General features: G+C 43.5%; 1 protein-coding gene across 1 annotated transcript in view; it reads left to right on the forward strand.

Annotated features, from left to right (window-relative positions):
* Window positions 1-26672, forward strand: part of Chsy1 (chondroitin sulfate synthase 1) — a 70677-nt gene extending 44005 nt beyond the window's left edge. Inside the window, 1 exon segment of the mRNA XM_036169297.1 lies at window positions 23752-26672. Coding sequence (XP_036025190.1) covers window positions 23752-25341 — 1590 coding nt within the window. The 3' untranslated portion in view covers window positions 25342-26672.
* The last annotated feature ends 241 nt before the right edge of the window (window positions 26673-26913 follow it).

The raw sequence follows: 26913 nt of genomic DNA on the forward strand, positions 1-26913 counted from the left end.
TGTGAGCTGAGGTGTGGGTGCTGGGAACTGAACTCAGGCCCTCTGCAAGAGTAGTAAGAGCTCTTAACTGCTGAGCCATCTCCCCAGCCCCACAGTGCCTAATGTTTGATAAGCTTCCATGTTCAGAGAATGCACTAGACGTATCCTGAATGTGAAGAAGACGCTCTGCTACCCTGAGATGAAACACTGTACAAATGCAAGAGTTATTGGAGCCAGCATCATGGGCTCCTCTCTGACCACCCACCAGTGGTTACCAGTAGAGAAGATCCAGAGGTAACCAGTCCTGCCCTCTGGGGTTCATATGGCACCACATCTCCTTTTTAAGCCAAACTTTATGACTACAGATTAGCTGTAGAGGAAAATTCTCGTAGTCCTGTATTAAGAAGTGAGTAGTTTCTTTTTTCTTTTTGATGGTAGATATTGTGTTAATATAAAAAGTCTTTGTTGGGGTTGAGGATTTAGCTCAGTGGTAGAGCGCTTGCCTAGCAAGCACAAGGCCCTGGGTTTGATCCTCAGCTCTTAAAAAAAAAGTCTTTGTCAGGGATAGAATCTTTGTGAGAAATAGATTGTTTCAGGTGTCTTCTTAGGAGCTTTCCCAAGTTCTGTGCTGTTTTCTGTTTGGGGTGGTTTTTTTCCTCTTGAGAAAAATTTTGATTTGGAACCAGGTCTCTCCATGGCATGAATAGATGGACATGCCTAAGCTGTAAATTCTACCTGAAGTGTGGGAGAGGGAAGAACATATTTATAATGAGCATCACACATTTACACACTTACGTGTATTTATAGGCGTAAATATGGGAAGGAAAATCCTCTGTACTGGAACACTGCTTTGGGCTATGCCCTAAACCATGGATATTTTTAAAAATTTATGTGCATTGGTGTTCTGCCTGTATGCATGTCTATGTGAGGGTGTCAGAACTTGTAGTTACAGACAGATGTTAGCTGCCATGTGGGTGCTGGGAATTGAACTCCTGACCTCTGGAAGAGCAGTCAGTGCTCTTTAACCACTGAGCTATCTCTCAAGTCCCAACCATGGATATTTACTCACTCTCTCAGCCATAAGTAGTAGTTTTGTGTGGGATGAAATCCAGAAAATGGCATGTTTTCTCACAGCTGATAAAGTCTGTTTTCTTTCTGTAGCCATTTCATTCTTGTGGTCCAACACTGCTCCTTCTGTTTGCATTCTAGCCCCATGGTTTACTGCTTTCTTCTTTCCAAGACATTCTCACAGGAAGCAGGCTCAGTAGTGGCCATATCACTGAGCAGGAGTAGTCAGTCCTTAGCATCCTTGTTATCAAAAGGATGAGGACTCGGCTCTGGTGTTTAGGAATGTCTCAGGCGTCTTCCACCTGATCTCATCGGCTCAGGTCCTTCTTTGAGTGGATCATGCGACTCTTGAGAAACACACCCCTGGGGGATTAGTCCTGCTGGTTTGAAAACCATTCAGTTTTTCCTTGCCTCTCTAGTCTGACACCGTGGAACAGGAACCATTTCTGTTTGTATGGCCATTTCTGAAATATCTCTCTCAGCTTAGAGCCTGTCCCAGGGGTAGAGATAGGACTTGGATGTGGGCATGGGTTTGAAATGAAACCTTACTTATCATTGCAGATATTATGATACACACCAAAATCGTTGATGTCATTGTTTTAAAGAAGGAACATGTTATTGACTGTTGATACTTAAAATAGAAAATAACCTTACTAGGAACACAGGAGATGGAACAACTTATTAAACCATCTCCAAAATGGACATTTTTTACTCAGAGCCAAATAAGTGTGTGTGTTTATATTGAATGCCAAATGCTGATGAGAGGTGTACCCAGAAATCTTATCTCTGTACCCTCCCGGTTTTGAGTCCTGACTGTATCTTCCAATGGAAGCTATAAAAACCTGGAGGAACTGTGTTTTCTCTGTTTCATCTGGAAGCTCTGCACAGTCTTTGCAGATTGATAAGAAATATGTTTGCATTGAAGGAGGAGTAAATAATGACCAGGTTTGCCTTTACGCTGCTGATGAGCATACTGGCTTTACTTGCATATACTAATTTTTTCCTCTGAATCACCAGTGCGTGTGGTGGTAATTTGGTGACTAGAGGCATGGTAAATTATTGGTTATAGTAAATTGATGTCATACCCACAGAACGGCAAGCAAGAGAATGAATTAGGGACAGAAATAGCAATGGTTTTTGTCCCGGAAACCTCAAAGCACATACTGAGGTATTACCTCGTTGATTCCATTTTAAAAAGAGGAGGAGGAGGGATCTAAAAGACACAATGTAAAACTCTTTGTGTAGTAAAGCAGATTACAGACCAAAAACTGTTGCTTTATGTTTCTGGAAATCTCTTTGAATAGTTTAAGAACCTTTGAGAAGTCTAGTCATGATTTGCTGGCTGGTGGAGGGAGGGAAGACCGCAGAAGGTAGTGATGGTTCCAGATGGCAGTGTTTGCAGATTCTCCAGATGGTCGTTTTCAAAGAAAGGGTGTGCGTCTGTGTGTGTCTGTGTGTCTGTGTGTGTGTGTGTGTGTGTGTGTGCATGCATGCATGCGTGTGTATCTGTGTTTCTGTGTCTCTGTGTCTCTATCAGTGTCTGTCTGTCCGAGTGTGTCTATATGCACTACATGCATGCATGTGCCCTCCCAGGCAAGAGAGCATCAGCTCCCTGGAGCTGGAGCTGCACGTCTGTGAGCTGCCGGCTGTGGGTAAGAGCAGCAAGGGCTCTTGACATGTGAGCCATCACTCCAGCTCCCAGATGATCGCTTTTAACTACTCTTTTCTTTGTAAAGTTTAAATTTGGGAATCACTTAAATTTAACAGAAAATGACACCTACCCTTCACCCAGGTGCCCTGATTGCTGACTGTTAGCACATTTTCTGTTCAGTGCTTTTTATTTTTTCCTGAATTTTATGTCAGTTATAGATGTAATGCTTAGTTTTGCCCTTAAATACCTCAGTGACATAAACACAGTGAAGTAATCAAAATTGGGACATTAACATTGCTCTGTTATCTAATCTGCAGACTGTATTCATATTCCATCAGTTATCCCAATAACATCTCATAGCAGACAAATAAACTTAAAGGTTTTTCAGAATGCAGTCTAGAATCCAGGATCACATGAAGTATTTAGTTAGTATGTCCCAAGTGTCTAAGTTACAACCTTGGTTTGGTGTGACCTTTACATTAAAAATTATAGGGGAGGCTGGGTATGGTGGTACATGATTACTTAGAACTGCAACACTTAGGGGGTCTCAGGCAGAGGGAGCACTAGTTCCAGGTCAGCCTGGGTTCGCCAGCAACAACTTGGTTCTACCTGCTCCCGAAGCTTCCAGGGAATGTCTGTCTGCACTTCTTCCTGTGGGTTCTGCATCTAAGACCCCTGCTTTTCCTAAACCTTGGCTTTTCTGCCTGCTCTCCCCACCTCCTCAGTGGCCTGTTGGAAAAGGAGCCTCTTCTGTCTATCCATCAGCTGGATCAGATTGGCACTGGAGGACACTGAGGAGTCTTCTGGAGCTGCTCACTAACCTCCCACCTGTTCTTAGGCATCCTCTTGGAGAGCAGAGTGCAGGGTTTTGCTCTGATGTCTAGGCTGGCCCTGAACTCCTAGGCAATCCTGATCTTCCTGACTTAGTCCCTATGGTAGTTAACTCCCTATGACTACAAATGAGCATCACCATGCAGTTTATGGGCCCTTTCTTATTCTCTCAAGCTTCACCTTAGTCCACAGGGTTTGAGATGATTCTTCCTGCCAGAGCGCCTTCATGTCACTTAAGGCTATTTTCATTCAAATATGTATTTTTAGCATCCTCCACATACTCCCCATCCTCCTCTTCCATTATTTTCTTTATTAAATTGAGTTTTTTACCAGGGACTTGTGGATGGATTAAATTTTTCTTAGCAAGTCAGCAATATGTCTGTATACTCTCAGATTCAGAGGAGGCTGAGGCTGAAGCAGGGAGGTCAAAAGAAAGTGTGGGGTAGACAGTTGAGAAGTGAGGAGGTCAGCACCAAGAGCCTTGCTCACAGGCTGCAGAAGGTCTTTGTGGAAAAGACCCAGTTGCATTCATAGCGGGTAGACCCTCACTGATCTAGGGGCAGGTAAGGCACAGGGCAGCCAGGTGTCTTCATCAGATTCCATTGTACTCCAGAACAGTCTTCTAGCAATCCTAAGTCTTGTTCATACTGTACTTTGCCCCCAACTGTAACCGCTGAAGATACTTTTTTATTTAGCCTGAACTGAGACCATGTTAGTTAGGAATCGGACAGAAACACGCAGACTTCAAGAAGCAGAGCTGACTCCAGCTTCTCATTCTATGTAATGTTTGGCTGTCGTGTTAAGTGTAATGGCACTGTGAACCCCAGTAATCTTGTTTATAGCCAGCATCATTGTGTAATGACTTCTCTTTTTATCCTGATCATTATAAAAAATGAAATAAAAATTTTGGTTCACGAAATGATTTCATGTAATGACTGCCCTTTCTCTTTGTCTGTGTAGATGATCATTACTTCCTGAATATCATGAGAGCTTGGAATTTAGATACTTTTTCATGCCATGGGGTGTGGCTTCACCATACACTGTGTCAGGCATGTGGTAGGGACTAACAAAATGCTATGTGAAGTGAGTTGTATGAAAAGTTGCTTTTGTGTATCTTATTCAGAATGACGCTTCTCAGCTTTGTGGTCCTTACAGATGCTGATGCAGCTGTAATACTGGTTAGAAGCAGAGATGCAGTGAACATACTTGGCTCTTTGAGGGCTTTGGGGGCTCTATTTTTAGGTGTGCTATATCTGTTTTTAGTTTTTCGAAACTGCCTTTTATTCATAAAACCCAAGTAGATTGAATGTATACCACAAGTCAAGGCCACACAGAACTGAATGCTGTGTGTTTTCTGTTTCTGGAATTGTTACTTTCAGGTCCTTTGTTAGCTTACAGTGTTTAGAGAATTTACAGTAAAATTTTGATTTTATAGTTTCCTATTTGTTTATTTTGTGTCTGGAGCTGGCCTCAAAACTCAGCAGTCCTCCTGCCTCGGACTCCTGAGTGGCTAGGATTACAGGTGTACCCCACCATGCTCAGCAACTTTTTGATTTCAGTTGTAAAATACATATAACACATTTGCTATCATAGCCGTTAATTCAGTAGTGTTAAATATAGTTGTTCGTTGTAATACAGTCTCTGGAATTTTTTTTTTTACCTGAGATTACATTTTCCCCTGAAGGTGTTATATTGGTAGAGCTGGAAGGCAGAGGTGTGACAGCTCAGATCAAACAATGTACCTTGGCATTGATGAGACAGAACTGGTCTAAGCACGCTAGCTTGGCATTCAGGAGCCGAGGAGAAGTTTAACTGTGGAAGAGAAGGCAGGCTGCTTAGGGGGAAATACAGCTTTTAGGGCCCTTGTGTTTTAGGAAAATCTGCATATCCCAAAGCTCTAGATAAAGGGTCAGTAGACTTTCTCTGAAGGACCAGATAGTAAATATCTCAGGGTCTGTGGCCCAGAGGCTCTCAGCTCCAGCTGCTAACTAAGCTCAGCAGCTGGGGCAGGAACTCACTTAGTGAGACCACCTGGGGACATATGATGCTGATCTTGCTCCATGTGGGCATGGTGTTTTTGAAATTAAGCCTGCAGTTACTGGCAGTTTCCTCATTGAGGTTCTCAGTTTCTTAGAGCTCCCCCACCACTCCAAAATAGGAACAATGTGACTAATATGATACCTAGGGCTGGCATGCAGTTACAGAAATATATGATGTAATTGTGCCTTTTTTTGTGAGATATAATTCTGAAGTATTATTTTAAAAAATAGTTAATATGACATATGACTTAGGAAGAGGTTAAACCAGTACAACAGACACCCAAGAAATGCAGTAGAAATAGAAAAAAATTTCTATATCCAATACTGGCTGACTCCTTCAGGGTTTCCAGGTTGTCAAGGACTGTTTCCCAGGATTTAGGGAGCGAGGTCTGCTGCGTTCTTTGCAATCTCCTGAGACATTGCTCTTTGTGGAGATGGATGACGTGGTTGCTGTGCTCAGGCTGTGGTCAAGGAGAGGAACAGGGCCTAGCGGGGAAGAGGTGGAGATGTGTCATACTCCACTGGGGAAGACTTGAGCATGTGGTCACACCTAACTGAACATGAAGTCAGGCTTCAGTCCACAGAGGATGGAGGACAGACCTTGGCCATGAGGTCATACACTATAAATATCCTAAGTAGCCTGTGTACTTTTTTGTGTGAATTAAAGTTTTGTTCCCTAGGTTGCACGCACAGATCACTTGGATGTCACAGTTGTGGCAGTTTAATTGGCTTTCAGGTTTAAAAGATTCTAATTTTGGAACAGACTTCCAACACTTCCATCAAGCAAGAAGCCTTGGTTGTTAGAAGCCGGTCATCAATATATTCTATTTGTAGTTTTGGTTTTGTGTGTTATGATTTTAACAAATTTATAATTTCGTGTTATATAAATGGCATAATTAGGGGTTATCCTTATATATGTGACCTACATTTTTCTGTTCTGGAAAGTCACTCTGACCTTAATAACAGATGTAACAACTTGGGAATACTATCAGAATGTAAGCTAGTACGTCAGCCCAGATGAGAGTGTTCTCCACAGGATGTCTCCCTTTAAGTCTGTTACGCCGTTTCAACTTTCCCGTGTAACAGAGTTTAGGAATGCATTTATGGCAAAGCCTACATGTTGGGGATTTGGAAGTGCCATACTATTGATCACACCAACCTAATCTTAAAAGAAAGAAGACATTTAAATTGGCCTGCAGTCACATTTGTCAATAATTTGAGGGGAAATCTCAAATTGGATATTGCCACCTTCTTTGGGAGGAAGTAAGCAAAATTGACTCAGGAGTATTTACATAGGTACGTGCTTAGGTAAAGCAAGGAGGGAAATAATTATAACTAAATATGCTCTGTTCCTTTTCATCCCTATGGCTCCCGTGAACCTGGGGCTCACCGTTGAGCTACTAGGATCACCTACACCCGGTGTGTGGCAGACACTTGAAAAGAGGCCGAGACCGAGGCGTCCGCATGGGGCTCATGGCTGCCTGCCTGTGCCAGTGTTGTGTAGTTCGTTGTCCTGGTATTGGTGTGGAGTACTGTTCCTTGTCCTGGTGGTGTGCCTTGCGTCGTTATGCTGTCATTGATGGGTCCTCCGGGAGTAGCAGTGGTTACTTCTAAGTAGTAACTGGTAGTTCTGATATTTCCGAAGTTAAGACTTGCCCTTTGCTTTTCAGGTGGTAAACATGAACTGACTGTTGTTTGTCCTGTGAGCATTCACCCTCATGTACATAGACACATAGTTAAAAAATCCTTAAGATGTTCATTTTTCAAGTCCATGAGTATGGGAGATCTTCCCATCTTCTAATGTTTTCTTCAGTTTCTTTCTTCAGCGTTTTAAAATTTTCGTCATAGGAGTCTAGTTTCCTTGGTTTGGTTTATTCTAAGGTCTAGATTTCTCTAGTTGGATGGAATATAAGTTTTTAAAGATGTATCCTAATGATTTTCTGAATTTCTTCAATATCTTTTATTAAGCCACCTTTTCCTTTCTAATTAGGTTAATATGTATCTTCCTCCCCATCTTAGTTTGGCTACCCGTGTATCTTATCAAAGATCAACTCTGTTTTGTTGATTTTTTTTTTTTCTTAAAATTGATTTTTCTTTTCCATTTCATTAATTTCTGCTCTGATCTTTGCAATTTCTTTCCACCTACTGATTAAGATTTGGTCTATTCTTTTTTCCACGGCCTTATCATATCTCCCCCTTCTACGTGGGCATAGTACTGTCTGATACCTGACCATCAGATGGACCATGAGGGAACGAGTGTGAGAGGCTCAGAAAGATAGAACATTTCCTTCTTCCAGTCTAACTCGTTCTCACAGGGTTCCTGAGTAACCCATTTTTAAAATAGTGGATGCTTACTTTGTATTTGCACCTACTTTTTCTTTTACTTGTTCAGTCACTTATTTACATTTTCATTTTTTTCCTCTTTTTTTTCTTAAAACAACAACAACACAAGGCCTCTGTAGCTCAAGCTGGCCTGGAATTCAGTGTGTAGACCAAGTTGGCTTCAAGGGCCTGCCATTCATTTGCCTCAGTGTCCTAACTGTGGGGTCACAGACGTGATCCACCACTCGCAGCTCTGCTTTTGTATTTATGCACAATGGACATTGACTAATGAAGTCAAGTGCCGTGAAAATGGGATTTGAGTCTGTCTGGTTCTGTTGCTCTTACCCTGCTTCTCCCGCCATTTTTTGTGAAAGAAATTATTCCAGTCTTTGGCAGATGTGTAATTTACTTCTTTGCCATTAATCTTAAAGTTGTCGCAGTTCTGTGTCTCAGTGTTCTTCTACCTTATAATTTTAGAGCATCTTTGTAGATAGCCAGTACTGCCTGAGGGATTGGCCATTGTTCGTTTCGGGAAATTCAGGTGGTCAGAAGTAGAGCGTCCTAACTGAACACACAATAGTTTACATAGTGTGGTTGTTTTTTCAGTTTTAATATTGGCATGTACTTTTATTAAAATTTTAAAGATTAAATGTTTGCTTTATGTGTATTAGTGTTTGCCGTCATGTGCATGTCATATCATAACACATGTGGAGGTCAGAAGACAGTTTCTAGGAGGCAGTTCTTTTGCATCATGTGAGTTCCAGAGTTTAGACTCACAGTAAACACCTGCACCCACTGAGTCATCTCACCTGTTCTGAAATGACTTTAAAAGGTTTTAAAATAGTCTTACAAATGATGGAACTGTTTCCATACATGCATGCTAAGAATCAGATGCTTTATAGCCAGAGACTTGGAAACATTGCTGCGGCTGTATATATGGCTCTGCACTTAAATTTAGTACTCTCTTCTGGTCTCCATGGATACCAGGTGTACATGTAGCATACAAACATATGCAGGCACTCACACACACAAACAATTTTTTTTAAACAAAACACATTTCACCTATGGAGTCCCATTTTGGTTTTGTGAAGCTAGTTCTATTATGAGATACAATTTGTGGACTCTGGGGAAGGAAGTATATGAGATTCTGAGTCCTTTCAGCCCCCTTCAGAAGTGTATTGAACAGGATTTGGGCTTTTTAAGATGCCCATTTACCCTCCCAGCCTTCACAGATCTCCATGTTGCCCTCCCCCACCGCACCCCACATGCACACAGAGTTGAGACTTGTGATCTAAGTGAATGCAGAAATAGAGGCACAGCTAGAGAGTGGATGTGCCGGAGCTTGCAGATGCCAGGATGCCAGTGCGTCTATTCCAGTGAGGGGTGGGGACACTGGCGGGGGGGTCAGGCATCTGTGCTTGGTGTGGCTTCATCTCACAGTACACAGTGCTAACGTGTGAACGGGAGTTTAAGGCCAAATGTATAGCCATGTAATTCAGAGATCAAAGTTAATAATTCAGAGTGGATAATGAAATACAGAGTTAAAATACTTAAAAGTGTCTCCATGCTTACTGTACTGTTTCTCAGGGGAAGTACCCACTTAACGTGTATGTGTGTACAGTGAGCAAGATAAGAAACAAACAGAACCAACATGCATAGTGAATTGAGGTGAGATGAGCTTACCCTGAGTGGACTTGGTGCTCACTCCCTTTCAGTTAGAAGCACTTGGCACAGTCCATACATGGTTAGTAAAACAGGAGTTGCCCATTTGGTCTCTTTCTCATTTAAAGGTTAAGAATAGCACATTTAGTGATGATTCCCGGTGGAAGACTCCATCACCACACACTGCTTTTGAGTTACTCTCATTTGGACAAAGTACAGGTCTCTGGTTCTGGCCGAGGCGGGCAGCTGACCTCAGTAAGCTTGAGGAAGAAGCAGGCAGAAGGGAGCTGTTCTTGTCATGGTGTTCCTTTCTTCCAGGGATCATTGGGTGTCAAGACTGGTCTGCCCCCACACAGAGCAGAAGTGATTGCAGTGTGGGCTCTGCAGCCCAGAGACTGGACTTCCATAGGAGAGGAAGGATGGTCCAGCATAGAAGACTGACTCCATTTAATGCCAGTTTGCTTCTTGTACACACCACATAGGTTGCTTTTCAAACCTTCTTAAACTTTAACTTCAAGTTCCTTGGGGTTTGTAACTTCTGTTCAGAAATTTTAAGTAGCATTCCTAACTGAAATCTTACTGATGACACTGTTGAAGTCTGTGTGTGTCTGGTCTGGAGCCTCACAGCGACCCCATCAGTGCTTTGTGTGGCTGCTTGCTCCTGGGCATGTGGTCAGGTCAGTCTGGAGGCTCGCCCTGGCTACTCTTTGTTCCTGGAAGTGCTGTTGTGCAGACATGAATGTATGCGTGCCCAACCTCTCACTCCCTCTCTCTCACTGCCTGTGGGTCCCTGGTCAGAGTTCAGCCTGCCTTTGACTCACAGGCGTGAAACTGCACCCATCTTTGCTACTGGTTTCATTTCTCCGTAGTTCTAGAAAGCTCTAGTCACTATCTGAAATGTTATTAATTATTATATGAGCTCTTGGAGAGCAGGCCATCATCTCCTGCCCTCTCTGCCTGAAGCCAGGTCTAGAAACCTGGTTAAATAGGTTCTTCTGATTTCAGGGGCCAGCCCTGACCAAGCCAGGCAGTAACCGTTGGTGTGTTGTTCAAGGTGTTGAACCCAGTGCTGAACCCGGACACATCACACCGGTCATGTAAAACATAGGCAGTAGTTAATACACGGTAGCCAGTGCTGGATGTAGGTCCCAAGAAGTGTTACTTGTTAAGGTGCCTTTATAGAGTGACAGCAGTGATTTAAGTCCAGTTGGGTGAGGGAGTGGTAATGACCTTTTTATAACCCCCTGAATGGTAACAACGCCAACCGTCAGTGCCAAAAGCTTGTCTGCTGTAAAACCAAAGGAAGGAAGGCTGCATTGAATGATTGTTCAGGGTGACCTTCCTTCCAGCTAGTATACTCAATCATCCTCAAGATTAGACATGTGCCCACCATGCCTAGCCATCTCGCTGTTTCGGTTTGTATTTTCCTATTGACATAGGTGTCTTTTCACATCCTTAATTGCCATAATATGTCATCTCTGACTACTTTAGAGTTGATTTTCTTGTTAAACTTTAGGATTCCTGAGTGTTTGTTGGGACTTGGACAAGTAACTCACCTAGTATGTTGTTTTTTGTTGTTGTTTTGGTTTAGTTTGGCTTGGGGTTTTGTGTGTGTGTGTGTGTGTGTGTGTGTGTGTGTGTGTGTGTGTGTGTGGTTTTTTGTTTGTTTGTTTTGTTTTGTTTTGGTTTGGTTTGGTTTTTTGAGACAGGGTTTCTCTGCGTAGTTTAGGTGCCTGTCCTGGATCTCACTCTGTAGACCAGGCCTCGAACTCACAGAGATCCACCTGCCTCTGCCTCCGGAGTGCTGGGATTAAAGGCGTGCACCACCACCGCCCGGCTCACCTGTTAAGTCTTATTCAGATAGTTTTCTATGTTCTGACTTGCATTACTATGTAGCTCTGGCTGGCCAGGAACTCACTGTGTAGACCAGGCTGTCTCACAGAGATCCACCAGACTCCGACATTGTCTTTTTAGGATAGAAATTTCTGACTTTATAAAATCTAGTTTGTCAATTCTTTCTCTTTCAAGGGTGATATTCTATCCAGTTGTCATTGCTGAGTCATCTAGATTTCCTCGTGTCGTTTTGTAGTTTTATATTCTCGTTTAGGGTTATTTTTTATAAAGAGTAGCTAGCTTTTGTTGTTTTGTGCATGTGAATGTCCAGTTCCAGCATCATTTGTTGAATTTCTCTTCTCTCTGGTGTGCTGCCTTTGTTAGTTGCCTGCATTTTTGTTTAATACACACACACACACACACACACACACACACACACACACGTGCGCACACGTATATATTTGAATTTAATTTTGTCATTTTCCCCTTCCCTTTCCTCCATCCAACCCTTCCCATACACTCCATTTTTTATATACCTAAATATATAGATACAACTTTCTTAGTCTGTACAATGTTACTTGTACGTAGGTGATTTCAGGGCTGACCATCTGGTATTGGATAACCAATTTGGAGGCCTTGCTCTAGGGAACACTGTTTCTCCTATTCTCTACATTCTTAGTTGTTTATAGTTCTTTGTTGAGGCCTCATGAGATTTCCCCGTTCCATATCAGCATGCCTGAGCTTGTCTTACTTAGGTCTTGCTTAGGTAACCATGTTGATGAGACTTTATGGGTGTAACTTCTCACATTTCTATATGAAATCTCACAGAAAAGTTTCTGTTTCTTTGACTCTTAGAATATTTCCACACTTCCTGCTATAACTGAGCCTTAGGTACAAGAGTTGTGTTGTAGAAGTATCCATTGGGCTGGATATCCCATGGTCACTTGTTCTGTGTGTTTTGATTTTTTTTTTTCCCTGTGGTGGTCTCCATCTGTTGCAAAGAGAGGTTTCCTTGATGAGAAGTGAGGACTACACTTATCTGTGGGTGTAAGGACAAATATTTAGAATGATGTTAGGGATCGTGCTGATTTAGTAAAATGGTAGTTAATAGGTTTCTTCCAAGATCTGACTTCACTAGCCTTAGGTACCTGGCTAGGTTTCTAGTACCAAGCATGATTTCCCTCTTGTTGAATGGGCCTGAAGTCCAATTAGAGAGCTGTTGGTTACCACCAAGGGTTGTGTGCTATTATTGCACCTTAGGGCTTTTGAGACATGCTGTTCATTGTTTTAATTCGTAGGCTCTTAACTGGATATGACTATTGGTTTCTTCCCTCCCTTGGAAGCTTGCATGGTTCCTTCTGGTACCTTCAGGTCCGGTGTCCAAAGTACATGGTATTTTGAGCAAAATGGACTTAACTTCAATGTTTGGGAGGCAACCAAGGGCAATAGCTTGAAATGGGGGCTTCTTATGCTCGGTGTTGGGATTTTGTTACATAGTCTATGGCTCTTAGGGGGAAACATTGTCAGCCCAGATGGAAACATTTTATTTAAACTCTCTCTGTCATGGTGTCATACCCACCACCCACCCCCGCCTTGTGTGTGTGTGTGTGTGTGTGTGTGTGTGTGTGTGTGTACAGACTTACATGTATGTAAATTTAGGTAGATAGATTATGACTTCTTATGATTTTTTTCAGACATCCTCACTATTATTTTGCCTCCTCCTTCCTTCTGTATCAGTGTTCCTTCCCATCAGTTTTCCCTGCTGCTCCCTTCAGATCACGTGTACCTGCTGGTCTCTTCATTGTGGCCTTACCCACTCTCACCCCACTCTGTGGTCCCTTTTCACTCTGGCTTTTGCAGCTACTGCAGGTTACATACTGACATAGGAAGATTTGGATCTAGAAGCAGCAAATTAGAGAGAACATGCAGTGTGTGCCTTTCTGGGTCTAGGTTGCCTCACTCAATATGATCTTTTCTAGTTCCGTCCATTTGCCTGCAAAGTTCATGTTTGCATTTTTCTTTACAGCTGAATTGTATTCGTTGTTTGTGTTCATTTTGGAGGACATTTGTTTTTCCCCCACTTCCTGGCTATTGTGAAAAGAGTGACAGTGAAACATGACTGAGTAAGATGTGGATCCTTTGGACACATGCCAAGCAGTGGTATAGTTAGTTGGGACATGTGGTAGGTTTATTTTTAGATTTTTGAGCAGTGGTTCTCAGCCTTCCTAATGTTGTGACCCTGGAGTATAGTTCCTTGTGTTGTAGTGACCCCCCCCAACCATAAAGTTACGTTGTTACTTCATAGCTCTACTTGTGCTACTGTCAATGAACCATAATGTAAATATTTTTGAAAATAGAGCTTTTTCGAAGGGGTCTCAACCCATAGGTTGAGAACCGTAGTTGTTGAGGGTTCTCCAAACTCATTTCCAGAGTGGCTAAACCAGTTTGCAGTCCCCTCACAGCAAATGAGAATTCCCTTTCCCCACATCACCTCCACATTTGATGATGGTTGTTTGCTGACCATTCTGGCTGGGGTAAGAGAAAACTTCAAAGTTGTTTTGATTTGGTTGCCTGTGTTTTAAAAACCATTGTTACAGCTTCTCTGGGAATTTGACACCATGGATTGAAAGGTTTTTGTTTTTTTAAAGATTTCTTTTTAATCATGTGTCTATACGTGTGTTTGTATGAGTGTTCACACAAGTACAGGTGCCTGGGTAGGCCAGTAGGAGGCATTGGCTCTTTTGACGCTGGAGTTGCAGGAGGTTGTAAGCCGTGTGGCATGCAGTACACATTCTTAGTTGCTCCTCTCGCTCACAGACACCCACCCAGCCTTTCCTCATTCCCTCTTTCTGCAGACCTTTTCTTTTGATCTTTTGTGAAAGCAAAGAACTTTTGGGGTGTAGAGATGATGTAGAGGTTAAGAACATGTCCTAGTTAGGGTTTTATCGCTGTGACAAAACATGATGACCAGAGGCAACTTGGAGAAGAAAGGGTTTAGTTTAGTTTAGTTTTGTAATTCATCACCCAGCAGAGTCAATCAGGAACTCAGGGCAGGAATGAGGAGGAGGAGGAGGAGGAGGAGGAGGAGGAGGAGGAGGAGGAGGAGGAGGAAGCAGAGGCCATGGAGGAGTGCTGCTTACTGGCTTGCTTCTCGTGGCTTGCTCAGTCTACTTTCATATATACCCCAGGATCACCTGACCATGACATCACCAATGGGCTGGGCCCTCCAGCATCCATCACTAGTTTAAAAAATGCTTCACAGGCCTTGTGGTGGGGATAGTTTATCAATTTAGGTTCCATCTTCTCAGATGACTCTAGCTTGTTTCAAGTTGGGAAAAAAAAATAATAAAATCCAGGATAGAACACTGAACTGCTTTTGCAGAAGACCCATGTTTACACACACGTATACTCAGGCACACACAGCACAAAATATTTTTTCTTAAAAAAGAAACTTCTGCTTTTGAATTGTAGTAAAGTAGGAATCACCTTTCCCCTTGACTAGTGCATTGGTAATGACAGGTAGAAACATTATTCTCCTGTGGGTCATGCTCAAGACTTATCTCTCCAGAATTATAATTCACACTATGCATGTGCTGCACACACACGCATGGGTACATGTGAGCCTGTGCAGGGCAGAAACACTCATCAAATGACACTGATAGTTCTGATTTTATTGTGAAATTGTAAAGGGAGTTCTTGAGGCAAAAGCTGTGCTCAAGCAGCCCCTACAAGCTCTGGCCACCCATTCCAGTATGCCAGTTAAAGAGACAAGCAGAAGAGACTTACTCAGTGTGGCCATGCTGGTGAAAAGGAACAGATGAAGGAGTTCAGGAACCCCAAGTCCTTCTTGGTACTGACAGAGAAATCTCTGTTTTTAAGTAGAGGAATAAAGGATTGCTTGAGGGGTGAAAGGTGATTGCTTCTGCTGCAGGGTGTGCAGTCTGCCCTGTGGGTCATTGTTGCAGAAATCCAAGGCTGACGGAGAGGAAAGGTTGAAGAGATGAGTGACAGACACAAGACAAGGCAGGGATGTCCTTACACACTTCCAGTTCCTATGCCGGTGCCAAGTGGAGAGGATGCATCAACACACTCGCTCCTGAGTGCTTGATTCTAAACAAAGCGGGCCTAGGCTCTAGTGTGTGCTGTGCTTCTAGAGTCAGGCCTGGGAGTGGGGCTGAGTGTGTCCTGTTCCACTTTGCTCTCACAGCTCTAACGCAGTAAGTCTTAAGATGCGAATGCTGTGTAGGATTGAGATACACTACTACTTGATAAAGTCTGTAAACTAAAGTAGCGCAAAGTATTGATGTAGAATGAGAGTTTATAATAAGAATAATAAAAACAAAAATGCTGGTGAGAAAGGACCTTGGAGACCATAGTATTTGACCTATAGGTTTTCTTTGTCTTTTTCTCTTTCCCATCCCTCCCTCCCCACCATACTTCCTAATTTGATAGTTTTCCACAAAAGAACTAGAATTCCACCTTCTTTTATATTTGGTTCTCCTGTCCATGTGTCTGTCCCCACCCCACGTGTCTCCCCACCCCTTTATGCCAGTATTTTATTTTGTTTTGGCAACCCCTGGTGCTAGAACTTGAGTCATTTGACTGTACAGAAAAGTTTGCTCTGTTGCTACATGACCCATATTGACTAGAGTTATAACACAGTGCCTTGGGGAAGCTGTGGGGATTGGATCCTGGCACTGTGGTGAGTTCTGTTAAGGCCTGTCCTAGGTGCCCTTTTCAGCAAGCCAGGGTTTACCTTATCCCTTTGCTTTGCTGGGCCTTTTGGATTCTCCCTCTGCACAGTGCCGTCCACAAGAGTACATACTCCTTGAACTTAATTGAATGAAAATTGGCAGCACCAACACAAGACTAATATGCCACATCTGATAGGACTCTTCATTGGAAAATAGTTCTGTATATAATTCATTCCACATAGCATGGCCATAATTGCTTCTTTAGTTAAAAATAATGATAGGGTAGGGGAGAAAAGGACAAATATACATTTCCTTTCACATGGAATCAGAATTAAAGAAAAAAAGTCCTCCATATGATGTGAAACCAGAAGGGGGTAATATACTCTGGGAAAAGGAAGGGGACCCGCGGGGCTGGAGGAGGATGGGAGAAGGGTGCTGGAGGCCGGACAGGAACAAAATCTAACAGTGTACATGTATGCAGACGGCAGCTGAACCACATTGTCTACACTACATTAGTTTGAGTCCAAGTCAAACTAATAAAGAAATGATGCTCAGGTGACTGGCTCCTGAACAGCAGGGGTTTGTAAGGAATAGAGAGGGGGGCTCTGTGCAGCTTTCTGGTTGAAGACAAGGGTTTTCCTAACCTTATACTGTGGGACCTCCACTCCCACAACCTTCCGTTTGGGTCCAGTGTTTGCATGCTGTATTACACAGAGGACTTAAGTTCTACCAGCCGCTTTTGTTTAACTTTGCCATGCTCAATTCTCAGTGACTTTGAAATGGCCCAGGCTTTAACATTCAGACTTCAGAACTGGAAGCTAACCAGTGATGTACTTGTCAGTTTTTACCGTTAACAGTCCAGTTTGATTCTCATGAAAACTTCAGTTTTATGAATGAAGTCTTTAAAATGCAGAGGACATGCTCCTTGAACTTAACTGAACGAAAATGGGTGGCACCAACACAAGATAATTAGAGAGAACGTATAGGACCGTGCAGGCTAGCCATATGTCCCAAGAGCCTGAAGCAGCTCCCGGTGTGCTGGTGGTCTGGCCTAGTTATAGCAGATGCCTGCTTTCAAAAGTTCTGCTTTGGCACTCAGGAGAGTGGCCCTGTACTTCGCTTGGGCAACACAGTAGAGCTGACCCTGATGATGTGGTAGGTGTGGGAGAGCCAACCCTGACTGAGGCCTGAGAACTGGCTCCACCCCAAGGGGTGAATTAGCCAAGTAATACAGGAGAGCTTACCCTGGTGGTGAGGATGGAGAAGAGCTGACCAACCCTGCAACTACCCAGGCCCAGATTCAGGGTTATAAGTTGGCCCACCCCAACATCCACCTCATCCATGATCTGCCAGAGCACGTGAAAGGGCAGGTCCAGAAGACCTAAAGCTGCAGGATCTCCAGGACACAGTGTAGTAACAACAGGAGTCCCAGTGAGGGTCTAGCATTGATAGTGTAACAGAAACCACAGGCCTCGAACTAGACCCATGACTCTTCACAATGAACACTTGAAAATAAAGATATGTGGACAAAAGAGTTTACTGTAACTCTTTGTGACACACTGCTGCTTCCATGACAAAATTTTTCCTTTTTTTTTTTCTCTTTTTTTCCTTTCTTTTTTCCTCTTAAATTTTATTTTATCTCAGGGGATGGGGGTTACAAGGGCAGAGGATGGGATGATGTGAAAGACACAAAGAATAAATAAAGTTTAAAAAGTTCTGCTTTGAAGTGTGAATTGAAATGCCTGTGGCTGTATAAGAATATTAATTTAAATATTTTAAATGTGGGAGTGGCTATGTAAATCTTTTTTAAAAATTTTAATTTTATATACACATTTGTCTGTGTGAGGGTGTTGGATCCCCTAGAACTGGAGTTACAGACAGTTGTGAGCTGCCATGCAGGTGCTGAAACTTGAACCCGGGTGCTCTGAAGAGCAGCCAGTGCTCTTAACTGCTGCGCCATCTCTCCTGTTTAAACTATTTTATCAGGAGTTGTGATGGCTTAATATTGTTTTAAAACCATTTTTTAAGAACAAAAGGATAAGATTTGGGTAATAGAGCACTAATCCAGACACTAATCATCTGGAGCAGGGATAGCCTACTGATGTACTGTATTTAATGAGGGCAGTAATGTAAACATTAACAGGAAGAACAAGGGCCTGGCCAGTATGTTGGCATTTGTGGCAGAGGACAGGTGATACTTGCTAGTGAGAATCCCAGAAGGCATTTGTATGGAAGATTAGATGTGGGTAGATGATGGCTGTGCCCAGTTGTACTAGAAGTTCCTGGGAATATCATGACCTTGGAATTAGCTCCTCTTTGGTTTACAGCAGAGTGGCACAGAATCTTGAGGTATCTTAGAGCAGGGAGATGCCTCTGCTGGAGCCAAAATGGTTGAGGTGCTTTGTTGAACAAAGAATAAGGGCTGTTTCAACACTGGAACTGGAACCATCAGTTTTAAATGTTGCATGCATTTAGAGCAGGTTCTGCAATTTTTTTAATAACAGATTTTCTTTAAGCTCCTTTTAACTTTGTGTTATAGTATTCCTCTTTTTTTGGTTTGGTTTTTTGAGACAAGGTTTCTGTATGTAGCCCTGGCTGTCTTGGAACTCGCTCTGTAGGCCAGGCTGGCCTTGAAGTCACAGAGATCCTCCTGCCTCTTCCTCCTAAGTACTGGGACTGAAGGTATGTGCCAGCCACCCCTGGCTTTATACTACTCCTCTTAACATTTCAAATTATAAATTATTGAAGTACTGTGAGATAATAAAATGCTTTTAAACCCCATATTTGGTGTGTGTGTGTGTGTGTGTGTGTGTGTGTCTGTCTGTCTGTCTGTCTGTCTGTCTGTGAGAGAGTATGTGCAATGGTACACATGTGAAGGTCCAAGTTAGACATAGGGTGTCTTTCTCAATCCCTCTCCACCTTCTGCCTTGAGGTGTAGGGTCTCACTGAACTTGGAGCTCACTCTTTGGGCTAGTCTTGCGAGCCAGCTTGCTCTGGGGATCCCTGGCTCTGCCTCCTGAACACTGACTACTGGTGCCACACACCCACTAAGCTTTTCCTGGGTTCTGGGGACCCACACTCCAGCCTTTGTAATTATGCAATAAGTACCTTACTACTGAGCCCTCTCCCTACTCCTTGTTCATTTTGAAGGTAACTTGTCTCTAAACAATTTTTTTCCTTGTAAATTTGAAAAACATATGATATCCCTTCCTTATTCTCACCACTGAGAACTAGAAAAAATGTTTGCCTACCTCTCAACCAAAGCCATTGCTGATGAGGCTTTGCACAGGGTTGAGATGGGTGTTAGGTAGGCTGATTGATGGAATGTGCCATCCACGCCCATCCAGACAGGTCTTGGTATAGCTGTTAGCATGATTATGTGGAGGCATGCACCTTCACATGGTGCATCTGCTCATCTCTTTATTTCATCTCCATCAGCCTCTTTCAGAAATCAAGGAACCTCCTGAAAGTTAAGCTTTTTCCTCAGGTTATCACAGCTATGTGTTTCATTCAGTCTATCAAATGGATGGTGTCTTTGTGTAAAAGTTTTGTTTGGTTGCAGTAGCAGTAAATATACAGAATAAATCCTTTGCACAGCACAGGGGCCACCAGCTGGTTTGATGTTGTTGTTGCTGTTCACTTTCTCCTCAATCTCACTTATTTTTATTTTGTAATAAATTAATTTTTTAAGATAAATATAACACAGCACCCCCTCCAGTCAAACTTTTGGAGTTTAATTAGAAGGTCCCTACAACAACTTTATTCAACTTTAAAATTCTCAATGTGTTTTAATGCTCCCATAGCCCATTAGAGAATACTTTCTGTATATTAATGTCTTTAGTATACTAGGTAAATCCTACTGAGAAAGTAATGCCAAAAGATAACCTCTAAAACATTTTAGAAATGTATTTCTCAAAGCATCTGGGAATGTGTTCTCCTTGCAAGCCTGTAAGAAGTGATCAGTCATACAGAGAAAACCAGACACAAAGGGGGTACATTGCAAAAAGGGTGCCTTTTGGCACCCACCTTCCACATGTAGGATGTTATCCAGGAAGAGTAAAATAAATGCATATTAGGAATTCTAAGTACTAAAATAAAGACAGTCTGGAAAGAAATGTGTTTTTCTTTAAAATGCTAATGATCTGATTAGGAGTCAGTCCAGTATGTATCATTTACCATATTTAATGTATCTCAGTAGCCTTCATAGCAATTCAACATTGAAGTCATTCGACGGCTTCTCAATGTCTTGCTGTGCTCAAAGGCTAATACTTCATCACTGGTCTGCCAGATATAACTAAGTGGTTTGTAACGTGTCAGGGCCTAGGTTGGCCCCTGGAGATGAAGGCAATAAGCATCAGAGTACCCAAGACTTCCTTGCATAATCATGCTGGATTGTACCCTTTGTTTCTTGGATCAAATGCTACTGTCGTCTGTCATGTTAGAAGAGAGGTAGATCCTGCAAAATCTTCCTGGAAAAGGATGCAAGATAAATATGAGCCCCCGTATCTGAAGATCTTTCATTCTCCTTTCTTGGTGGATAGTTTAGCTGGGTAGGTAAATGTACATTGAGGATGATTTTCACTCTCCGTGCTTTTGAAGACGTTGTTCTAGTAGTAGTATCCACATCCAGTATCACTCCAGTTTCTGATTTCTGATTATTTGAACATGACTTTTCCACTTTGGATTAAAGAAAAAAAAGTTGTTATAAACTCTTGTGTGTGTGTGTGTGTGTGTGAGAGAGAGAGAGAGAGAGAGAGAGAGAGAGAGAGAGAGAGAGAGAGAGATGGGCCAGTATGCTACAATACTCCAGTGGAAGTCAGAAGGCAACGTTGTGGGATTGGTTCTCTCCTTTCCTACCTTTACATGGGATCCTGAGGTCAATTCAGGTCATCAGGCTTACCTGGCAAGTGCTTTATCCACTGACTACCTCACCAGATCCCACTTTAGATGTTTATGAGTGTTTTGTCCTTGGCATTCTGGACTTCTATTCTTTCTGCCAAGTACTTCAGGCTTGACTAGACATAAAGGTCCTGGAATTCTGAATTCTGGATCCATTTTCTATGTTGTTATTTTTCTAGAGTGATTATTGCCTTATTCTCCAGGTTCCTTGAGAGATTCTTCATGCTCTTGAGCACTGTCCCCCTTTTTTCTACTTTGTTTAATTCCAGGGCCCTTTCCCTGCTTTGGTCATTGTGGTGGTCCTCCAGGTGCTGTGCTGTTTGTTTGCATCTGTACCAGGGCAGTCCTTTCCTAACTGCTGGTCCTCGGCTGGTGGGGCTGGTGTGTCTCTGTTAGGAGTGAGTCACGAGCTTCCCTCCGTTGTGATCCAGTGTTAACACTTTGATTGGAGGCCTCGGGGTCTCTTTGAGGGATGAGGAATGGAGTCTGTGCTAGATGGCAAGGATGGTTGAGGACTGAGGTCCTGCTGCAGCCCAGAGGTTTGTCGCGCTCCATTGTCGGCTTATACCTTACTCCCCCTTTCTTATGATTTTGGTTGTGAACTTAGCCTTAATGGTTGAACCTGAGGTCTCCAGTCCTCGGTTAATTTTTAGGGAAAATGAACTGGAGTTGCATGATTTGGAATCTAGAAGTGACTCCAGAGGAGAGGAAAAATAGCCTGTAGATAATTATCTTTCTGCTCCCTGCCAATCCCAATGAAAGTTACAACTCTTGGTAGACAATCCTTGGTGCATTTTAACAAAAGTGCACCCGCCACCACCAAACAACCCCACTTCTCCCACCACCACCACCAGCACCCCCAGGCACTGGAATGCCTCTGAAGATTCTGGTGTCTCCATCTTCCCTTTCATTTCTTACCTCTGTGGTGGTTGGGGGGTCTCGCTGGTCTAGAGTCTTAGCTTCTCCATTCTCCCCATGTCCAGCAGTAGCTTTGCCATGTTCTCACGGCCATGTCATGATGGGCTCTGGCTTGGAGAACTTGGCTTGCTCTTCAAAGGGGGTTATTGGCTTCCATCCTCCTTCACTTGGTCTCTTGTTTCCTCAGGATGTAGGGACATCTCACAAGTGCAGGGTCTTCTCTGGGCCCATTCTCTTCATGTTAGGGGTTTATTACTTTTATGCCCCTTTGTTTCCTCTCATAGAGATATTTGAGAAGAGGGGAGGGGAAAACCACGTGAGTTCTGCCATGCCTCTTTCAGCCATGAGTCCTCACTTAACATTCTCAGAATGCCCCTTTGGCTGCTGTGTTGGGCGGTTACCACTCAGCCTGGCAAGTGAAGTCAGAGGAAGAGGAGCCGAGAGCCCCCGGCAGGTGATTGGCAACATGAGTTGCCTGCTGGGCAGGGAGAGGAACTGCACATGCCTCTAAGCAGCCTCACCTAATTTTGGAAAGCCAAGTCAATGGTTTGGATGTTTGTATTCTTGGGAACAGGACCATCTTCCAAAATTGTTGGTATTTCCTCTGTTTGTTGTCCAAGTTCAGAAGTGATAAGCAGATGAAATGGCATAACCTATGTATTTAAGCAAGCGCATTTGGTCTCCTGCTTTCTACCCATGGCATACAGTGAATCCCCTGTTCTGGAGCTTTGCGACTAGTGTTTACCATGGTAGAATTCCTCCTCAGGTGGAGTCCCCAGGCAGAGTCAGCAGGTTGTCCAGTGGCTCCCATGACGTGAGCCGTGGCTTCTTAGAGTTGGGAGCAAGTTTAGAGGCTGTTACTTTGGGGGCTTATAGGGCTATGGAACATGTTTAAAGAGTTCTAGCACCTGAAAGAAAGTTTCTGCAACATGGAGTCTGTGCCCATGGTGCTTCCCTGCAGTTGGAAAGTGGGTGGTGACGGAGCTGCTCCAAGTTTGGGAGGTCATCATATCACCACAGCAAGACAGTCACTCCTCTGGTCCAGCCGTGGGTCAGGGAGGAGTTCAATTCGGCTCTGGGTCTGATGTCTCTGACTTTCTCCCAGCAAGCCTGAAGTCTTCAGAGCAGACACTTGCTCTCATTTATGGTAGAGAGCCCAAGAGATGTGCAGAGTCCCCGCAGGAGGTGCCCACTGTGTGCTGTGATCCAGGTTTGCTGGGCAGCAGTGAGCCAAAGCCCATCACATACAGTGGCCCCCAGGTGTGCACTGGCTCCCCTGAGCATCTGTGACAGTCACAGTTGGCTCCGTCCTCCTAAATTTAGATGGACTCTAAAATGCTTTCTTAATTACTTTTTAACTTGTGTTTTTTTTGGGGGGGGGCAAAGTCTGTTTGTATTCCTGACCGTCCTAGAACTCACTATGTAGACCAGGCTGGCTTTGAACTCAGAAGAGAGCCATCTGCCCCTGCTTCCTAGGTGCTGGGATCAAAGGCGTGTACCACCACTGTCCAGCCATCCCTTTCTTTTGAAGGAAGGTTTTGGTAGTGTTGTTCAAAACAAAAACAAAGCACCCCATCTGCAGAGGTCTGCTCTGCAGGTCCGTAGCTGCACCCCCATAATTTGGGGCAGGGTCCTTAGCCCTTGGGGCCACTCACTGCCCAACATCTCCTTAAAATGTTTCTTTAAGCCATTCTCATCTCATGAGGTTGTTCTGGGGCCTTCTGTGCGCTTTGGCCTACCGGAAAATGGTCTCCCTTCCCGAGTTTGTCTTTAGAGCCAGCAGCCATCTGAGGAGCTGTAATGATGCAATGATACTGACTTATGCTAAAGCTGGGGTCTTTTCCTTTCCTAACAGATGCAGCAGCTCTTTTACGAGAATTACGAACAGAACAAGAAAGGGTACATCAGAGACCTCCATAGCAGTAAAATCCACCGAGCGATCACCTTACACCCCAACAAAAACCCACCCTACCAGTACAGGCTGCACAGTTACATGCTCAGCCGCAAGATTGCCGAGCTGCGCCACCGCACCATCCAGCTTCACCGGGAAATTGTCCTTATGAGCAAGTACAGTGGCACAGAGATCCAGAAGGAAGACCTCCAGCTGGGAATCCCACCCTCCTTTATGCGCTTTCAAGCCCACCAGCGGGAGGAGATCCTGGAATGGGAGTTTCTGACTGGGAAATACTTATACTCAGCCGCTGATGGCCAGCCTCCCCGGAGAGGGATGGACTCGGCACAGAGGGAGGCCTTGGATGACATTGTCATGCAGGTGATGGAGATGATCAACGCCAACGCCAAGACCCGAGGGCGCATCATTGACTTCAAGGAGATCCAGTATGGCTACCGTCGTGTGAACCCCATGTATGGGGCAGAGTACATCCTGGACCTGCTGCTCCTGTATAAGAAGCACAAAGGAAAGAAGATGACAGTCCCTGTGAGGAGGCATGCGTACCTGCAGCAGACCTTCAGCAAGATCCAGTTTGTGGAGCATGAGGAGCTGGACGCACAGGAGCTGGCCGACAGAATCAACCAGGACTCTGGTTCCCTGTCATTCCTGTCCAATTCCCTGAAGAAGCTCGTTCCCTTCCAGCTTCCTGGGTCCAAGATTGAGCACAAAGAACCCAAAGAAAAGAAGATAAACATTCTGATCCCTTTGTCTGGACGCTTTGACATGTTCGTAAGGTTCATGGGAAACTTTGAGAAGACGTGTCTCATTCCAAATCAGAACGTCAGGCTGGTGGTTCTGCTCTTCAATTCTGACTCCAACCCTGACAAGGCCAAACAGGTTGAACTGATGAGAGATTACCGAGTCAAGTACCCTAAAGCTGACATGCAGGTTTTGCCTGTGTCTGGAGGGTTTTCAAGAGCACTGGCCCTAGAAGTAGGCTCTTCCCAGTTTAACAATGAGTCTCTGCTCTTCTTCTGTGATGTCGACCTGGTATTTACTGTGGAATTCCTACAGCGGTGTCGCGCCAACACAGTGCTGGGTCAGCAGATCTATTTCCCAATCATCTTTAGCCAGTACGATCCAAAGATTGTTTATAGTGGGAAGGTTCCCAGTGACAACCATTTTGCCTTTACTCAGAAAACCGGCTTCTGGAGAAACTATGGGTTTGGCATTACTTGTATTTATAAGGGAGATCTTGTCAGAGTGGGTGGCTTTGATATCTCCATCCAGGGCTGGGGGCTAGAGGATGTGGACCTCTTTAACAAGGTTGTCCAGGCAGGCTTGAAGACATTCAGGAGCCAGGAGGTTGGAGTCGTCCACATCCACCACCCTGTCTTCTGTGACCCCAATCTGGATCCCAAACAGTATAAAATGTGCTTGGGGTCGAAAGCCTCGACATACGGGTCCACACAGCAGTTGGCCGAAATGTGGCTAGAAAAAAATGACCCCAGTTACAGCAAAGGCGGCAGTAACGGCTCTGCCAGGACAGCCTGATCCCAGCCCTACTGGAAAGACTTTTTATTGCCTAATTTATTTTTCAAAAACTTTTTTGTATGATCAGTTTTTTGAAGTCCATACGAGGATCTATTTTCCAAGTGGTTTTCTTACACAGGACTCCTTTAAGATTGAGCTTTTTGAACAAAAATGTGATCAATGTTTGCCTTTGGACACATCTTGCTGAACATTATGTAGCACCGGCTTAATCCTGACTTGAAACATACCTGATGAGCAAAACTTTTGTAATATTTTCTTGGTTTTTGTTTTTTTACATCCCCCACCCCTTCTCTATAGTCCTATGGCAAAAAACGTGAACATTCCTAAGAAGTATTATTGTGACAGAAACACTGTAACTGGTAAATGTTCTGTTGTGACTGTTAACTTTGCACAAATTCTACCTTTTTACTTTTTTTTTAACAAGTTTTTTTAAGCTATCTTTAGTTCCAGTCACAAAGTAAGGAGCCATGATAATAGCTGTATTGTCATTATCTCCAGGACAGCTCTCCACATCGATTATCTCCCCAAATTGTGCTCCACCCACTGGGGCCACCCACCCACCGGGGCCACATGGGCTTTTACAGCAGGGGACGGAGGGAAGTGCACCGAGGCGACCCCACTGTAATTCCTTGGCTCAGCAGACCTGGGACTGAAGTCCAAGAAGGACTTCCTTGGCTTTTCTCTGTTCCTGCCCCTTCTCTTCAGAGGGTACAGTATTATTTAGGGTGACAAAGAATGGCTGTTAGTCGTGTGATGGATACAAGCTAAACAAACAGACCCCTAAGGAAAGTGTGAGGGGTGTTGTCGGGGCTCTGTTCTCCTCATCCTGTGTTTTGGGTGGAGAGAGTCACTTCATTTTTTTAATTACTGTTTTGTTCTATCTTGTTTATCTGAAATACCTTTAATTTATTTAATACCCATTGTTTAGATCTCTTCCATTTGAGTACTTGTCAGTTACTAGTATTTATGTGTACCATGAGTGTGGTTAGAATATTTTATTTGTGGTAAACCGATCTCCAAAGATTTCCTTTCAAAAACACTTTTTCCTCATCTTTAATTTTTACATTCCCATGCTACTAATATTAAGTGTTCTTTGATAATTTTGGTGCTCATGTGTTTTGGGGAAAAAAGTGAAATGAATCTGTTATTACACCAGAATGTTTGTTTCCAACTCACAGATCAAATGTGCCTTAATAATTTGTTTTCATTTAGATTTCAAACAGTTGATAGGTTTGCCATTTGTAATAGACATCGTTGGAGATCTGCCTATTTGTAAATAGCCTATTGCACATTTGAACAAATAAACCAGTGGACAGTATTTTTCTATTGTACTTTGCAGACCATTTTGTCTCATTATTTTTGTGTTAGTTGAAGAATTACATTTGGGAAGTAAAACACTGAAATGCAGACTCAGCCTTTGCACTTATTTCAGCCAGCACTTCTGGACTGCAGGTGGGGAGTGACATGGAACTCATTTAGGGGAAACTCATCTTTTTTCCCCATCAGCTCGTTGACTCAGTGTGAAAAACAGCACTTCAGACTAGGCCCAAGCCCTTGTCTGGCTCCTGGCTA

This window comes from Onychomys torridus, chromosome 1, assembly GCF_903995425.1.
Source record: "Onychomys torridus chromosome 1, mOncTor1.1, whole genome shotgun sequence".
NCBI lineage: Eukaryota > Metazoa > Chordata > Mammalia > Rodentia > Cricetidae > Onychomys > Onychomys torridus.